The 17,161-nt window shown below is 41.9% G+C and overlaps 2 protein-coding genes across 2 annotated transcripts; one reads left to right on the top strand and one right to left on the bottom strand.

The window, feature by feature from the left end:
- Positions 1–3,906: 3,906 nt before the first annotated feature.
- On the top strand, positions 3,907–7,501 carry LOC105053930 (1-deoxy-D-xylulose-5-phosphate synthase 2, chloroplastic). Its single transcript, XM_010935272.4, has 10 exons — positions 3,907–4,063; positions 4,265–4,420; positions 4,550–4,714; positions 4,854–5,004; positions 5,103–5,374; positions 5,599–5,872; positions 5,991–6,298; positions 6,405–6,686; positions 6,788–7,072; positions 7,156–7,501. Exons 1-10 carry the CDS (start codon positions 3,974–3,976, stop codon positions 7,300–7,302), a joined length of 2,130 nt encoding a protein of 709 aa, XP_010933574.1. The 5' UTR covers positions 3,907–3,973; the 3' UTR covers positions 7,303–7,501.
- Positions 7,502–14,066: 6,565 nt separating this feature from the next.
- LOC105053936 (uncharacterized) lies at positions 14,067–15,597 on the bottom strand. The gene is made up of 3 exons (XM_010935284.4): positions 15,157–15,597; positions 14,644–15,038; positions 14,067–14,575 (listed from the first exon to the last, which is right to left on the bottom strand). Exons 1-3 carry the CDS (start codon positions 15,310–15,312, stop codon positions 14,164–14,166), a joined length of 963 nt encoding a protein of 320 aa, XP_010933586.1. The 5' UTR covers positions 15,313–15,597; the 3' UTR covers positions 14,067–14,163.
- Positions 15,598–17,161: the final 1,564 nt, after the last annotated feature.

Below are 17,161 nucleotides of genomic sequence, written 5' to 3'. Positions count from 1 at the left end.
GCTATTATTTATTGGGATCTATGTTCACAAGTTTTTTTTAAAAAAAATATAAATCATAAGAGACATCACATGTGATTGAAAGAACCAACAACATATTCTACCAAAAAAAAAAAAAAAAAGAACCCACAACTTAAACCATATCACAAATGAAATCAGGACGGACCCTACCCTGTTTTGGTTTTGTGTACATGAAAAGTCTCATCTACCACATAACGAAGAAAAAGAGTGTTTATTCATTTGGATGTCAAATTACCAAGCCAACCATGGTCTTATGAAACAACCTTCTCTGCGCGTTATCAGTCCTCCTAAAGTATTATTCATTTGCAATGTCGTTTATCATGCTAGCCCCTCGAATTAATTGGTCATGGATCATATCCAAATGGCATCGTCGCATTGCTATAATTTATAATGTATCATGACGCGAGTTGCACGAGCCATGTACCATCGCAAGAACCAACAAGATAAACTATATCATGAATCAAACTAGAGATCCGAAAGAGTAGGACCACAAGGACTTGGTTTTTATGCACATGAAACCCCTGCTACATAGCAAGAAAAATTAGCGTCCGTTCATAAATTATTATGATGTGTAGGAAGCTGCTGAATGCTAAATTAATTGCCAAGCCGACAATGGCTGGGCAAGAGAACTTTTCCTGTGCATTCACATGCATTTTTTGTCCGAAGCATTATTTTGAAAGAATGAAGTCGGATAGAAAGAGCAGCACTGTAGGGTGTTGGTCTTGTATCTTCTGCATAACAAGTTAACAACAAGAATTAGTGTCCATTAATGGTGGCCAAGTATTCAATTGCTAACCCAACAAAGGCTGACTCAGAGAACTAATTGTTCGAAGCACCTCCACCTCAAAGCTTTATTTTGAGCTGGATCAGGTACTGGATATATTATTACATTTAGGGATGAAAGTAATATAGATATTATTCATTTAGATCTATTTTCGTATTCGAATTAATTTGAATATAGATAGAAATTTGAGGATCCAATTAATATCCGTATTTGTATCCATATCGATAAAAAAAAATAGATATGAATATTGTTGGTGCAAAAATCCGCCTGCGTCGGAGAAGCTGGAGTCGAGGGAATCGCGGTCGCCACCGGGACCTGCAAAAGAAGTCTAAACCGGAGTTGGGGTTGCTCCGGCAAGACCCTCCGACGTTCAAGTCAGTTCTCTGCCTCAACAAGAATGGAGCGCTTGAACGGAAATTTTAGCAGAGTTTTGAGATAGAAATTAGAGCTTAGAGAATAACGTATCTGGGGTTCCCCTTTTATAGGCGGAGGGTACAACAGACTGATAGCGATGTTTGTAACCGTCTGGCAGTGGGCCGCTCGGGGTCAGGAGGAATTTGTTGTGAAGAGTAGTAGAGTGGAATCGTGGCCATCACCGGGACCTGCCACGTGGAGTCTGTTGCGGGGAGTGGAGCGGCGTCCGTTGTCGCGACTTGCCAGAGGATGGAGGAGCCGTGCGGTATCCGTCGCAGGAAGTGGAGTAGAGTCGTGGCCTGCTACTGTGGTCTGCCAGGGAGTGATGGAGCCGCGTGAGATCCGTCGCAAGAAGTGGAGCAGAGTCGTGGCCGTTACTGAGGCCTGCCAGAGAGTGATGGAGCCGCATGGGATCCGTCGCAGGAAGTGGAGCAGAATCGTGGCCGTTACTGAGGCCTGCCAGGGAGTGATGGAGCTGCGTGGGATCCGTCGCAGGAAGTTGAGCAGAGTCGTGGCTATTACTGTGGGCTGCCAGGGGGTCTGGGCCTATCGGCCGAAGTTCGGTTGAGGTGCCTGGCGGAGAGAGGTAGCCATCCATCCGAGAGGAGCTTGGATGTTGCAAATCCTGTTGGGTGCCTTGGGCGTTAAGGCTGCAGGCGAGGACCACCTGTCGTGGGAGCTCGGTTAGAGGCTTTCCACAGATGCAGTCCTGTTTCACGCAGACTTCGGCAGAGGGTCGACCGGCGGTAGATGCCGGATGGCGCTGGAGAGGTTCATCCGCCGGAGGGGTCCAGCTACTGGATTCCATGAGCACGGCATTTGCCCGCTTATAGAAGTTCGGTCAGAGTCCGATCTCCGTAGAAGTCCGGATGGGGATCATTTGTCGAGGAGTCTCGGCCAAGGCCTGTCTGCAACAGAGATCCGAAAGGAATTTGTCCATAATGGAAGCTCAGGTGAAGGCTTACGGTGGGAATCCGGCACGGACCGCTTGTGGTAGAAATTTGAAGTAAATCGTTTGTAGCGGAAACTCGGAGTGGGTCGCTTGTAATAGAAGCTCGGAGTCTGGCCCTTGTAGGAGTTCGGGGTGAGATCTACCTGCAATTGAAGTTGGGGACGAAGTCCGACTCCCGTAGGAGTTCGGACGAAGTCTACCTGCAATTGAAGTCAGGGACGAAGTCTGGCTCCCGTAGGAGTCCGGACGAAGTCTTCCTGCAGCCAGAGTTGGGGACGAAGTCCAGCTCCTGTAGGAGTCCGGGCAAAGTCTTCCTGCAGCTGGAGTTGGGGACGAAGTCCGGCTCCTGTAGGAGTCCGGGCGAAGTCTTCCTGCAGTCGGAGTAGGGGACGAAGTCCGGCTCCCGTAGGAGTCCGGACGAAGTCTTCCTGCAATTGAATTCGGAGACGAAGTCCGACTCTCGTAGGAGTCCGGACGAAGTCTTTCTGCAATTGAAGTCGGGGACGAAGTCCGGACGAAATCTTCCTGCAGTCGAAGTCGGGGATGAAGTCCGGCTCCCGTAGGAGTCCGGACGAAGTCTTCCTGCAGCCGGAGTCGGGGACGAAGTCCGGCTCCCGTAGGAGTCCGGACGAAGTCTTCCTGCAATTGAAGTCGGAGACGAAGTCCGGCTCCCGTAGGAGTCCGGACGAAGTCTTCCTGCAGCCCAGACGAAGTCTTCCTGCAGCCGGAGTCGGGGACGAAGTCCGGCTCCCGTAGGAGTCCGGACGAAGTCTTCCTGCAGTCGGAGTCGGGGACGAAGTCCGGCTCCCGTAGGAGTCCGGACGAAGTCTTCCTGCAATTGAAGTCGGAGATGAAGTCCGGCTCCCGTAGGAGTCCGGATGCAGTCTAGAAGGTGGTCGATCATCGTGGAAACTTGGGTGGAGTCCATCCATCGCGAAGAATCTGATCGACGCTGGTGGGGGCTTATCCGTCGGCAAAACTTGGGAGTGTTGTAGAGGCTCGGCCGCTAGAGAGATTTGGAAAGATGTCGCCGAAGGTCGGTAGAATTTCGGAGGGTCACTCCTATCGTGAACTTCGGCTGGGGGATATTTTTATACCCAATAAATATAAATATGGATAGATAACTATGCGATCCGTATCTGAATATTCGAACATACATGTAGTTTTATATAATTTTATATAATATTTATTATTTTTAAAAAAAATATAATTATATAAATATATTATTAATTTGATTTATTATATATTTAATAATATTTTTAATTTTATAGTTATAAAATTTAATTATTTAAATTATATTTATATTTTTAATATTCAAATTGTATCTGTATTTATTTAAATCAAACATAGATATAAATATTTATATCTAAATAATACTCATATTTATATTAATATTTATATTTATTAGATAAAATAGATATGGGTATAAATGTATTGATGCTCATTCATATCCGATACAATTCAAGGCACGGTAGTTGTGCCAAAAGCATATCTTTTTTAAGGTGTTAATTAATTATCTCCGGTCCAAACCGCCGGGGGAAAAGTACCGGCTCGAGACAGCCATGGACTTAGCGCTATCATGCGCTACGAAACGGCTCAAATGAAACATCTCGCCCCTCTCCCGCGTTATATCGACGCCCTTTTTTACCGTTAATTTCTCGCCGTATCCATCGACCCTACCGTTTCGCGCTTTATAAATCTCCCCACCCCCGCCTCCTCCGTTCACGCTGCTCCCACCCCACCATCACCTCCTCCTCCTCCTCCTCTCTCTCTCTCTCTCTCGTCGTTGGCTTCCTTCATTTCCAATGGAGGCTTCGGGGTCTCTGATGGCACTCCGAACGGCAACCTCACCGTTCCTCAAGGCTGCGGCATCGAGGACAGGTTGTAGGCGACAGGTAGAACGCCACAATTCTTCTATTTTCGATATGTTTCTCATTTCCGATCTTTTTTTTTTCCGAGATTTATCATCTCGGTTTGTAGCTTTTCATGCCTTTGGTGGGTGTAGCGTCAAAAAGATCTAACTTTGGCGTGTCTGGTTTTCATAGAGTTTTGATCTTTTTCTTGATTTTTTTTTTTTTTTTTGTCTCTTGTTTCAGTTTTATGTGAGAGCCAATGGGTTCGGTAACGATCAGAAAATGGTGATTAGGAAAGAGAAGAGCGGGTGGAAGATCGATTTCTCCGGCGAGAAGCCGGCCACCCCTCTTTTGGATACCATTAACTACCCAATTCACATGAAGAATCTCTCCACAGAGGTATTTTGCTCGCTGAAATGATGCTGTGTTGTCGTGCTCTGGGATTTTGGAATCAGTGTGGAGGTTGGTGGGGTCTTTCTCTTTGTTTAATGGTGTCGAATGTTTTTCTTTTTTTTTTAATATATGTAGGATTTGGAGCAACTGGCAGCAGAGCTGAGAGCAGACGTAGTGTATACAATATCTAAGACTGGTGGACATCTGAGTGCCAGCTTGGGAGTGGTGGAGCTCACTGTGGCTCTCCATCATGTGTTCAATACCCCTGAGGATAAGATCATTTGGGATGTTGGTCACCAGGTCAGAATAAAAAATTAACCAGAATAGATCATGAAATTAAGAAACAGAAGTCTTCCGTTTTCTTTACCATATCTAAGCATTTGGATCTTGACGTTGTGGTTTAGAGAATGGTTTTGAAGTTGGATTGACTGAACTGCAGGCCTACCCACATAAGATTTTGACTGGAAGGAGGGGAAAGATGCATACTATCAGACAGACCTCAGGGCTTGCAGGCTTCCCCAAAAGGGATGAGAGCATTTATGATGCCTTTGGTGCTGGGCACAGCTCTACAAGCATCTCTGCTGGCCTTGGTGAGCTCTTTAAATCCCTTGAGTATCTTTGTATTCTTTTCCTGTTTGAGTCTTTATCATGCAAAATAGACTTGTACTTATTTTTCGAGTCTGTGCAGGAATGGCGGTGGCTAGAGATTTGCTAGGAAAGAAGAATCATGTTATCTCTGTGATTGGGGATGGAGCCATGACTGCTGGCCAGGCTTATGAGGCCATGAACAACTCAGGATACTTGGATTCAAACCTTATTGTTGTGTTAAATGATAACAAGCAAGTTTCTTTACCGACTGCAACCATTGATGGACCTGCTCCTCCGGTTGGAGCACTCAGCAAAGCCCTCACTAAACTTCAATCTAGCACCAAGTTCCGCAAGCTCCGCGAAGCAGCTAAGGTGCGCTAAAAAAAAATCTGATTAACTGTTTCCACCTTTAGATGGTTTTATTCACTGTGTCAAAGTTGAAATCCATGGGTTATAACTTGAAAATTTGAAACTATATATATATATATATATATTGACAAACCAAGGTGACATCTGCGTTTACACAGAGTCACCAAATTTTTAAGTTGTAGATGAGAAGGTTGTAATTAATAGTCTTAATTGGGTTCTTTTCACAGACTATCACAAAGCAGATTGGGGGTCCAACACATGAGGTTGCTTCTAAAGTTGATGAATACGCTAGGGGAATGATAAGTGCTTCGGGGTCATCATTATTCGAGGAGCTCGGTTTATATTATATTGGTCCTGTTGATGGGCACAATGTAGAAGATTTAGTTACCATTTTCCAGAAGGTGAAGGCTATGCCCGCTCCAGGACCTGTCCTTATCCACATCGTAACAGAGAAAGGAAAAGGATATCCTCCAGCCGAAGCTGCCCCCGATAAAATGCATGGTAAATCTCTCTCTCTCTCTCTCTCTCTCTCTCTCTCTCCCTCGATAATTACATGGTAAAAATCTTTCATGCTTCCTATAGATTCTTATAAAGGTGCATGTCTTGTTTCTTGTTTCAGGTGTCGTCAAGTTTGACCCCAGCACCGGGAAGCAATTCAAGACCAAGTCACCCATTCTTTCATACACCCAGTACTTCGCGGAATCTCTCATCAAAGAAGCGGAATCTGACAATAAGATTGTGGCTATCCATGCAGCCATGGGTGGCGGGACGGGCCTCAATTATTTTCAGAAGAAGTTTCCTGAAAGATGCTTCGATGTAGGAATTGCGGAGCAGCATGCTGTCACGTTTGCAGCTGGTTTGGCCACCGAGGGCCTCAAGCCTTTCTGCGCCATCTATTCATCATTCCTTCAACGAGGATATGATCAGGTAAAAGGAAAAAAAAAAAGGAAATGAGGAAAGACTTCTATAGTTTCAAGAATTATGATGGTACGACGTATTAACAAATTATATGAATGAACCTGGGAACTTGTAGGTGGTGCATGATGTGGATCTACAAAAACTACCTGTCCGTTTTGCATTGGATCGGGCAGGCCTTGTCGGCGCCGATGGACCGACACATTGTGGAGCCTTTGATATCACATACATGGCTTGTTTGCCCAACATGATTGTGATGGCTCCATCCGATGAAGCTGAACTGATGCATATGGTTGCAACAGCAGCGGCCATTGACGACAGACCCAGCTGTCTCAGATTCCCTAGAGGAAATGGAGTCGGAGTGGACCTTCCTCCAAACAACAAAGGGACCCCTCTTGAGGTAACCACCTTCCCAGCAATCCAATGAAGTGCAAGCTATTAAAAAGATTATTTGGAGTTGCAACAGCTCACAAACGTACTTTGATTTTTTTTTATAAATAGATTGGAAAGGGGAGGATTCTGATGGAAGGGAACAGAGTCGCCATCCTTGGATATGGTTCGATAGTTCAGACATGCATGAAGGCTGCAGACTCGTTGAGAAACCACGACATTTATATCACCGTGGCTGATGCTCGGTTCTGCAAGCCTCTTGATACAGAGCTCGTAAGGAGACTGGCTAGTGAACATGAGATCCTGGTCACAATTGAGGAAGGCTCAATTGGAGGTTTTGGGTCTCATGTGGCACACTACCTCAGCTTGAGCGGTCTCATGGATGGAAATCTTAAGGTATCCTTTTTTGCTCAATTGATTTGTTTAACATCACCCTTCTCTCCTCTCTAGATATTGATGTTAACAATGGTTACTCACAGTTGAGATCGATGGTGCTACCGGATCGATATATCGACCATGGATCCCCTCAGGATCAGATTGAAGAAGCTGGGCTTTCTTCGAAGCACATCGCCGCGACGGTGCTGTCTCTACTAGGGAGGGCAAAAGAAGCTTTGCAGATTATGTGATATAGTAAATATACATTGGAACAGGCAAAATGTAAAAGAAGTGCAGGAATCTGTCTCCATGTTGTGATGTGTCAATAGCCACAATATTCTTGTGGTAGGTGGGAGCCTGGAGAGGGCTAGATGCCAAAGATTCCTCCAAATTTCTAGTCCTTTTAATCTATCCTTTTCTCCAAAAGAATGCTTAGATATATGACGGTTGCTGTTCGGTTAGAAGGAATCCTTGAGAGCCTTCTTTACCGAAGGATTGTATATTCTCATTTGTCTGGATGTACTCTGATTGCATGGCTTTAAATAAAATAAAATATATATGTTAAACAGTTCTCTTCAAGGAAAGCCCGTCATTTGTCCTTGCTCTTGTCCTCCTGTTCCGTGGTATATTCCATGTTTCAAGTATTAAACGCAGGCCCTCTTAAATTAAGTTATCAAGAGCTGGTTATCTTGGAGAAATCACTCGCTGGTTCGTTCGGACACAGGGAATATAGAAGCAAATTGGTTCTTTTCTGCAAAGAGATTCTGTGGACTGGGATTTTAGTTAGCCAATAGCATCATTGCCGTCACGCTAGTGTTGTTCTGGAGCCCACTGGGGCAGCAATTCGTCTTATGAAAATGTGTGGCTTGTATTGGTTGATGAGCCTCGCCGCTATGCTCACATACTTCACATGGTGTGACCGAAAAATGAGGGCACTCGTACATGAAGGGTCTTGTCAGGTTTCTATAAGCACTAGACGTGGCGCTAATTTAGCTATACTTCGGTAGCAGCTTAAGGAAAACGTTGCCGAGCCAGCCAGAAATATCTTTCAAAAAATATTGAGAGATTCTACGATTGAATGCAGCATGAGCTTCGTACTGGCTTCCCAAGTTGCATTTCCTGAATTTATGTTACTCTGAAGCTCTCTCTGGAAAAAGAAAAATTAGTTTACTTCGAGGGTGACCATCTTGGCAGAAGCCAAGCTATTCTCGCTCTCTCAATACATACGGGGGAGAGAGAAAAGAAGAGAGAGAGAGAAAGAGCAGCCTCCTGTGCATCATGCAACTCTAACGGTTAAATTTGATATTTGTTTTTGTACCTTTTTTTTTAGTAGCATTCGAGCCTTAAAAAATCTTGGTTTGATTTTAACTACATCAAGTCGATAGCATTAAAATTAGGGATGGCAACCAGTCAGAAGTCGGCCAATACTCATTCCCATCTTACTGCAGTTAGAAACTCCATACTCATATCCACCTTATATCCATCTTGAATCAGGTCAAACGGGATAAAATAGATGTCGGGTGATATCAGATAGATAAGATGTATTGGATTGAGCCAAATAAGAAATTCATCGTACAAACATTGTAAAACAATTATAACTTTAAACAGACGGTTTAAATCAAGGTTATATCAGATTTGATTATTATTATCCATGTTGGATCTAAACCCACTTCAAGTATTTCATCTAAAATCCATATCCATTCCAGATTTTAATCAAATCGTATAAAACTTGTCCTATTTGGATTGGGCTGGATTGAATATTTGATGGATCGACTATAATTGCCATCCTTTGTTAAAATGAAACAATACCTATCTTAGGCTAGCAACCTTCGTATGACTGAAATTTGATTCTTCAAGGCATCAAACCTCTGTACACGAGAAATGTTTCTCAGGCACATACGAATGTTAGCTTGGTAACTCCGTATTTGACCATTTGATATATTGCGCCAATTCCTTCAAGTTACATAAATAAGTTCCTTCCATTCCATGTGGCAGGAGGAAACTTTCGTGCAAGAATGAGATTGCGCCCCTGCCTATCATTACTGTTCTGTTCCACACCTTGAACATCATTCAGAGATTCCAAACACTGACTTGTCTGATATCTGATTAGGAGAAAGGACCTTGTTCATGTTTTACTTTGGAGCAATGCTAATCCCCAGCAGTGATTTGCCCAGTTTTCTTCTATGACTTGTGTAAGGGTAATTGTCCAAGCCACCTTTCTGGACTGTAGATTTTTAATTAGGTTCACCAGCTTATTTTGTCTAAAACTCCACCCTCTCTCTCACGTGAGGATAAAATTCCACCACAGGCTACCATTCAGTCCAACTGCTATGTTTTTGAGATAATAATTTCCATCTATGAAAGTTGACTAAGGACTTTGCTGAGTAGAATTTAGTCAGTTGAAAGCCAAATTTACATTCCAGTCAGAAGACAACTCAAACACTACGCCACCTCCTTGACCCAAAAAATTGCTGAAAGTTCCAATCTGACTTCGGTGACCTGGCTAGGACTTATGATGCATAGACAATTCTACCATGTCTAATAATGTTAATGTAAATTTTATCCAAAAACATATAGACTAGTCTGAATCAATTTATTTTCTAAACAAATTTGCATTCTTGAATATCAGAATCTAAGGCTCTGTGGCCTCTTGAGTAAACTGGGCATCACGGAAGAAGTAAAAGTGACAGGACAACCAAATGTTCGAGTGATCAACAGGCGTGAACATCTTTGGAGGCTCCAAATCCTCAAAATAATAGTTCGCAAGATTTCTCAATATGAACACATATGGAGACATCCATCTCTCTGGAGCTGCTCGATAGGAGGCTCATGTATATGGCAAATTAACAGAGGAGCCAGTGATTTTATGTTAGATCCATCTTCAGCCAGCAAGGCATCCCCCCTTTATGCGAATTATTAAGAGAGATATATCATGTAGAAGTCATGGTAACTGAACAATCGTTAAGTACAAGTATGGACGTGGGAAGTTGGTGACTGATGTAATCAGCACCATGTTCTTCGATGCCTACCATTTGACAAGAAATGATTGGTACCACAGTTTACTCCCCGACATCTGGCTCAAATCTCCCCAGTGTTTCAGTTTTTTTCCTTTTTACTTTTTTGATATATGGTCATGATACGAGAGTAGCTAAAAAAATTAGAATACAAAAAATCCCACAAAATCGATGAACAAATCTCACCCTATCTCCAGCCCTAGTCTCTGGAGTACACCACATAAGATGCGGCCCAATTTATTGCATTGTTTGCCTCCCAAATGATATGCCAGATCGACACCACAGAAAGATAAAGAGCAGTCCAGATATTACGGAGAAATGGATGGGCTTCCAACTGCTTTGTTTTATCCCAAATCCAACTAATGATAGTGGCAAAATCTCCCTCAAGGCAGGAGCTGCAGGCGGAGGAGTGTTTCAGTTCTAGGGCATCACTAGCATCACAGGGCAGGCAATGCCACCAACCTCTTATGGAGTGAAAACCTTGCTTCAAAAGCTGTCAAGCCTTGATTAGGTCTCTTGAATGCATGCCAGAAATATTTAGTGTGGCTTCTTCCACACTGATAGAAACCAGAATGGTTTGCTGGCTATGGAACTGCCCCTAACTGGGTCACTACTTGGACTAGAGTACTACTGATTGATGTTCTTGATGCTATTGAACACTTACTGGAGATAAATATAGAGGAGTCCATCTCCTTTACATCACCAATAAAAAGGATCACATAAGAAGTAGGATCCTGCCATGTTGTATAAACCACCATCCTCTTAGACATCATCCACTCAACCATATCTTTTTTTAATCTAACAATGATTTTGAGGGTGATATTGTTTCCTGAGAAAACAGTAGGCTCTCAGGGAAATTCACAAGCTGTTGAGTGTTGGCAATAATTTTAAGTAGCAGCTGAGTAGAAGTCCACCGAGAGATGTAACAAAAATCTGTGTTTAGAAAAGCAATTTCTGCATGTAATCACCACAGCAATCTATACTAAAATAGGATCTAACAATGGAAGGGTTCAGAAATCTGTCCTGAAAAGAACTTCATTCAGTTAGGATTGGTTCAGTGACTGTTTGCATTGCTCCAAAGGTTTTCTTGAACTTCAAGCGCATAGGAAACTCGCTTCTTCTTGTGTTGGAAAATTTTAAATTACTTTTCATATCAAACATATACATACATGTGTACGTACACATATAAACACAAAAAGTCTAAAAGTTATCTATTCTTCTCTGATGATGCTTAAGTAACCCAAGATAAAGTAGCACGATCAGAGGAAAAAACTGGAAAACATAAAACATATCTGCATAACTTCGTTCTTGCATTTGCTTCTAATCAATTAACAGAAGCACCAACTCCTAGTGCTAAATCATATTACATATGAGATAGGTAAAGATTAGAAGCCAGCAGTCATCTCCTTATTTGAATTTCATGATTGCTTGAATGAATCTTGTTACTTTCTCCAGGTTAGATTCTCAGTTAGATGTATCACACAATGCTATCATTCCATCGCACCTAAGAGTGATAAGGAGTAATACATGCACTGAACAAAGCAAGCATACTATAAGAGGAAGACAAGATTAAACCAATTTAAGAGGTATCAAGCTAATCCTCTTCATTTCTGCAACCACTAAGGACGCCAACAAAGAAAATAGACATGTTTGGATAATGAATAAACCATAATTCATATTCTTGACCATTGATAGAAGAGATACAACTCAAGGAAAACCAATGCTACCACTAATATATTGTCCTACATTGATGCTGGCGAATTATGCTTGTGGATCCGGGAATTTCATAGTTCCATACTCAACTTAGACCATTGATAGAAGAGATATAACCGAGTAAGAGGAAAACCTAAGCTATAACTACTGTTGACTGTCCTCTGTTAGTGTGGGCAAATGATGCTTGTGAACCACGAAATTTCATACTCTCATACTCATGGCCTGAGCATTCAAAAATATCCTAACAATCTTCACTAAAAAAATATCCTGCCATTTTAAATGCTTATAGAAATTTCAAGACATGTCACCTTCTCAGGTAGCATAACTAAGGTATTGGATGACAGACTCTGGCAGAGTAATCTGCTCAAGATGCACACAAAATTCATTATGACATATAGATATATAATGTTAAGTTCACAACAAATAATACATCATGTTATTACTTACAGTTTAAGAACCATTAAAACATTTCAAAAGGACTTTGATTGGATAACATGTATAGAATTTCTTAATTGAGTTCAAAATGTAGGCTCTGGAGAAGTTAAGAAGCTCAGCTAGTCCAAGGATGAAATTTATGAAAATAACATGAGACTCCAAATGTAGGACATGACATGCCAAAAAGATTCTCTTGAGGAGTCGACAGCTACATATTACCCTACAAATAATCTAAACTGCTTTTGATTGTTACAATGGATCAACATTCATAAATGAAATTGGCCAATGCTTTGATTTTCTAGCTAGCCCCACCTCCCAATCACTCTCCTCCTCCCTCTCACATTTGGCTAGGGCTAGGGTTTTGACATGCCCTTACCCCCTCTCGATCACAATCTTCAATGATGACCATAGATATGCACGTCTTTCTCCCTCTCCCTCCCTCTCCCTAAGATGATGATCCTGGTGGCTTCGACTTCTCTCTTCCTCTCTTTCCTAGTCTCTCTCTCCTGAAGGCGATGACGACCCTGGTAGCTTCCCCCCTCCCTCTCTGTCTTCTCACTCTCAATCTCTGTCTTCCAAATATCAGTTTTGCACCCCCCCACCCCTCCTTTTCTTATCTCTTACTCTCTCTCCCCTCTCTTTCTCTCCCTCCCATTGGTTCCAAGACACCATGGCTCAGCAAGGTATGTACCGCTACCAAACCAAACTAGTTGCCAGCCAATACAACCAGCATTACCGATTTGGCGAACCTTGTACACACACGCACACACAAACATACATATGTATAAGATGTTCTACCCAAGAAATTTCAGCAGGAACATGATAGACAAATAAGAGTACTGTATCTACCCTCTTTTTTTTTTCACATTCTTGAGTGGGGGAGAAAGCACTACACTAAAGGACCGGAGGCTGAAGAGAATTCAGATGATCCTTTTTAAGAAGGGTGAATCCTAGAAGTATATGTTTAATAAAGATTTGCTCTTTTACTATAAGGCCAATAGCTCATGCTGCTTGCTTCAGAAATCATTAAACAGAAATGTTCATTTCCCCATCTGCTGCCTAAGGAAAAACAGAATCTATAACAGAAACAAAAACCTCCCGGCTCCCGTGCCAGCTCTGTGGACAAGCCGATTCTTATAGATGGGATCAGGTTTATAATTTACATATATGACCTCAACCCATCGATCTGAGCTAAATTGATAGGCAAAAAGTAGCAATTCGAACTCAAGCATGTGATGCAATTTATGAATCATGTGCTGTCACATTTCTTTTCGCAGAGAGAGAGAGAGAGAGAATGCTGGGGGAACCACCACCTTCTCAAAGAAATGATGGATGTATTTCAAAAGCTCAAGCATTTAAGATGTTGGGCCTGCCTGCAAAATCAAATAACCAAAACATGTAGGTAGCTGATGCGGCATCATAATAGTCCTAATGGCAGAAGGACAAACTGCTTTTGCCTCTTCATAAAACTTGGAACACTATGTATAATAAGAGTGCTACCAAGAGAAATGCAAGTAAAGAACCTAAGCTCAGTGCTTAGCATCAAAAGTTAAATGATACCTAAAAAGACAGGAATTAGTTACTAACATCTGGAAGTAGTAATTAAATCATTTAACTATATCTGCACAAGACAGCAATTTTATGAGGTTGATGAGCAAGAAAATATAGAGACAATTTATCATCATGGGATGTAATTGCACAAATGGTGACATAACAAGAGAAGGCCTTCAAACTGTGCTACAATCAAAATCCTCATATGTTACATGAGGAGTTATTCCTTTAAGTACTATTGATAATGAATCAAATTCCCCATAACTGACAAATACCAGACTCACAGGCATCAAAACAAAATGTTGTGGTTGAATCAATAATTATTTCTATTGGGTAACTCAAACAAAGGATGCTGCATAAACTCCATTATAAACATGTAAATGAAGTATGCAACTTATGTCATTCTGAGTTCAATGATTTCTTAAACAATCGTAGGACACTCCACATGATTGTCGATACAAAGAAAAGAAGCAAACCAGTTATAATGGCATACTTTAGACCAAGATTCACCAGCAAATTTACCAGCAGCCCAGCCAGAACAACCCCAAAGAAATTGGCTGAGACAGCAGACCAGAATGGCATATCGAGGATGGCTGCGATGAATGCCCCAGTCCAAGCCCCCGTTCCAGGGAAGGGCACCGCCACAAACAGCATCAAACCCAGCCACTGAAACTCCTCGACAGGCCCAGCTTTCTCTTTGGCTCTCTTGAACAGAAGGTCCAGGAATTGGGTTGCCGAGGCACTCTTCTGGGAGAGGAAAGATGCGAACTTTTTCAAGTAGAGAACGATGAATGGCACCGGAACCATGTTCCTGGGAAGAAGAAAGCCATCAACAACTGACTGTTCATCAAATTGTTCAATAGACCGATGCGTACGTACCCCAGAACGGAGAGAATGGTGAGATGGAGAGGGTCAAGTTGCATCCAGTAGCCAACGGGAATGGCACCACGGAGCTCCAGAACAGGGAGTGTGGCGAGGGTAAAGACGATGGCCTCGTCGGCCCAGCCAGACATTCTCAGCGCCGTGGCGACCTTCAAACCAAGCCCAGAAGCTCTGACAGAGTCACTGGCGGCTTTTGCGGCGGCAAGCGCAGCGCCGCAAACAACGTACGACACAAAGGTGAGTGCAATCCAGACCAAGGCACACAACAGAAGCCTCCTGATGAGAGCTAGCATCGGTTTGGCCACGTCTGTTTCCATTGCCCATGCTGTTGATGATGATTGTGGGTTTGTGAAAGGGGAGAGAGCATTAGATGAAAAAAGTCGAATAGGAGCCTGAAATTATGAGATAACTATTAGAGAAAAGGCAAAACCATAAGGAAAAGAAGAGGTAAAGTAGCAGAGGTGTGCCGCCCCCCATCCCCACCCCCCCGCGATCGCTAAAGTTCCAAACCTTTTTGCTCCAAGATGGGATTTTTAAGGGGGAGGAGCAGTGGTTGGACAGGGCTTGCAGACAAGGAAAGCGCCTCCTTGAGGGGAGCGATGAGAAGTAGGGTCTTCCTCTTCTAAGGGTCAGTGATGGCAATAGCGTAATGGCAGCAGCAGCCATTTTGAGCGATGGATAGAGTGAAGAAAACAGAACTTGGGAGGCGGGGGGGTGGTGGGCAAGGGCAGTGGAAGAAGGGAGCCGGCCTTTTGGGAGACCGGGCTCTTTATTGGCTTTCTCGGGTGCAGATATCAATGCCCCCAGGACAAGGGGATTTGGAGGGTATCGCGAACGGTGAAGTAAAATAATAATTGGATAAAGTAAAATAATAACTGGACCAGGGAGTCAAGTAAGGACAGGAAGCTTTGGAGGGGCGGAGCGGCCGAGGCTGGAGGGAGAAGGGACAAGGGGCAGGTGGTTTCTGGTTTTCCTCCGGAGGGAGGAAGGGCAGTCCGAGAGTTTCCAAAATTTCAACCTTGATAAATTACTTGATTTTGATTAATATTCTCCTTTACTTATCAATGCTATTTTTGATTTTCAATCTACAACAATTTCTAATAAAAATCATTTTTAATAATAATGTCAAATAAAATATGTGTAACTTATCAATTGAAGTCTTTGATGATGGACACAAGAATCTAGGTTTGAGTCCACTACTCTTCTCTATTTTAAAGTTTCTTTGATCCTATTTATTTTAACAATATCAACCCTCTTGCTCCCCACAACTATCTATTTTTAAAAATCATATCATGAACTTTTTATACTAATATTATGAAATCATCGTTCACATATCATTGTAAAAAAGATTACTAATACATTGAATGAGTTACATGGCTTAAAAAGATCATCTTATAAATTTGCAATCTGATGTAGTGCCTCATTTTATTTTAAAATAAAATGCCCCAACCTTTATAACTTGCATCATTCGCTGTGTCACCCAATTTCAGGGTGTAAGATGAGCCAATTTCACTCAAGTTAGGCCTAGCTCAAGCTTGGCCTAAGCAAGCTCATGCAATTGGAGTTGGATTGAACTATTTGTAAACAACTCGTTCAAAAAATCTAGTAAGAGATTAAGGGTAGGAAAGCAACTAGTGAGTTAGGGCAAGTTGGCCCAGTATTAATGTCCATAAGTCTTGATTGAATCCGACTTGATTCACTAGCAAGTCAGGAATGCTTGATCCGGATTCGATCCATACTTAATGCACCAACCCACAATTGACAAGTTGATTGGTTCAAGACCCAAGTCTATTTTGGAAATTTGGATACTAAATAACTAACCATCTCTAAATAATTTTAGCTATTGATATTCCACCCTCTAACTAGCTAACCTGTTAACAACTTTATTTGCTTTTCGGTTGGACTCTCATGGTTAGTGTGATAAAGTTGGGGAAAAATGAGAAGGTAGGGAGGAAGAAAGAAAGCTTTTGATGGTTAAAGTCACTTCAACTTCTCCCCTAAAATAACTCTAACATAGCTACATACTTTCTTCAGCCATTGGTAGAACAATCCTATTCATCATTTTTTTGTGTAGTTTTGACTAGATAGCTAGATCATTTTACGTTATCTACTCTCTAATCAATTTTCAAATGCAATCGAACTTTCAGACTTTATATTAAATGGGTATGCTATTTTTTTCATATTTTTTTAGTATTTGTGATACAACTCATCTATCCTTTTGATTCTAAGCCATTACATCAGCGACCAATAGCTTACGTCCATATTTTTTAATATATGTTAGTATTAATATAAATATAAATATTTTAAAAAAATATATAGTATATAATCTTTCTTTATGGGTCAACAAATTCAAATTATTGTCTTGAACCCAATCTACCGATTTGGTATGTTAGGTTAAATAAGCCGAGTTCAATTTAAGCTAAAAATTGCAATCCTCTACTTGAGAACTTTTGTTCATATAGTTGAAACTGATATTTTCATTTATATTTTTTGACTTGGTAATTAGAATACATTT

The sequence above is a fragment of the Elaeis guineensis genome, chromosome 2, assembly GCF_000442705.2.
Source record: "Elaeis guineensis isolate ETL-2024a chromosome 2, EG11, whole genome shotgun sequence".
In the NCBI taxonomy this organism is placed as follows: domain Eukaryota; kingdom Viridiplantae; phylum Streptophyta; class Magnoliopsida; order Arecales; family Arecaceae; genus Elaeis; species Elaeis guineensis.
Note: the sequence above shows the minus strand (reverse complement) of the source record. Positions and strands in the feature narration are given on the sequence as shown.

Coding starts and splice junctions, on each gene's coding strand:
- LOC105053930 (XM_010935272.4), top strand. CDS start 3,974: ATGGAGGCTTCGGGGTCTCTGATGGCACTCCGAACGGCAACCTCACCG. Junction 4,421..4,549: donor TGAAGAATCTCTCCACAGAG/GTATTTTGCTCG, acceptor TAATATATGTAG/GATTTGGAGCAACTGGCAGC. Junction 6,299..6,404: donor TTCAACGAGGATATGATCAG/GTAAAAGGAAAA, acceptor GGGAACTTGTAG/GTGGTGCATGATGTGGATCT.
- LOC105053936 (XM_010935284.4), bottom strand. CDS start 15,312: ATGGCTGCTGCTGCCATTACGCTATTGCCATCACTGACCCTTAGAAGA. Junction 15,039..15,156: donor TCCCATCTTGGAGCAAAAAG/GTTTGGAACTTT, acceptor TCATAATTTCAG/GCTCCTATTCGACTTTTTTC. Junction 14,576..14,643: donor ACCATTCTCTCCGTTCTGGG/GTACGTACGCAT, acceptor TCTTCTTCCCAG/GAACATGGTTCCGGTGCCAT.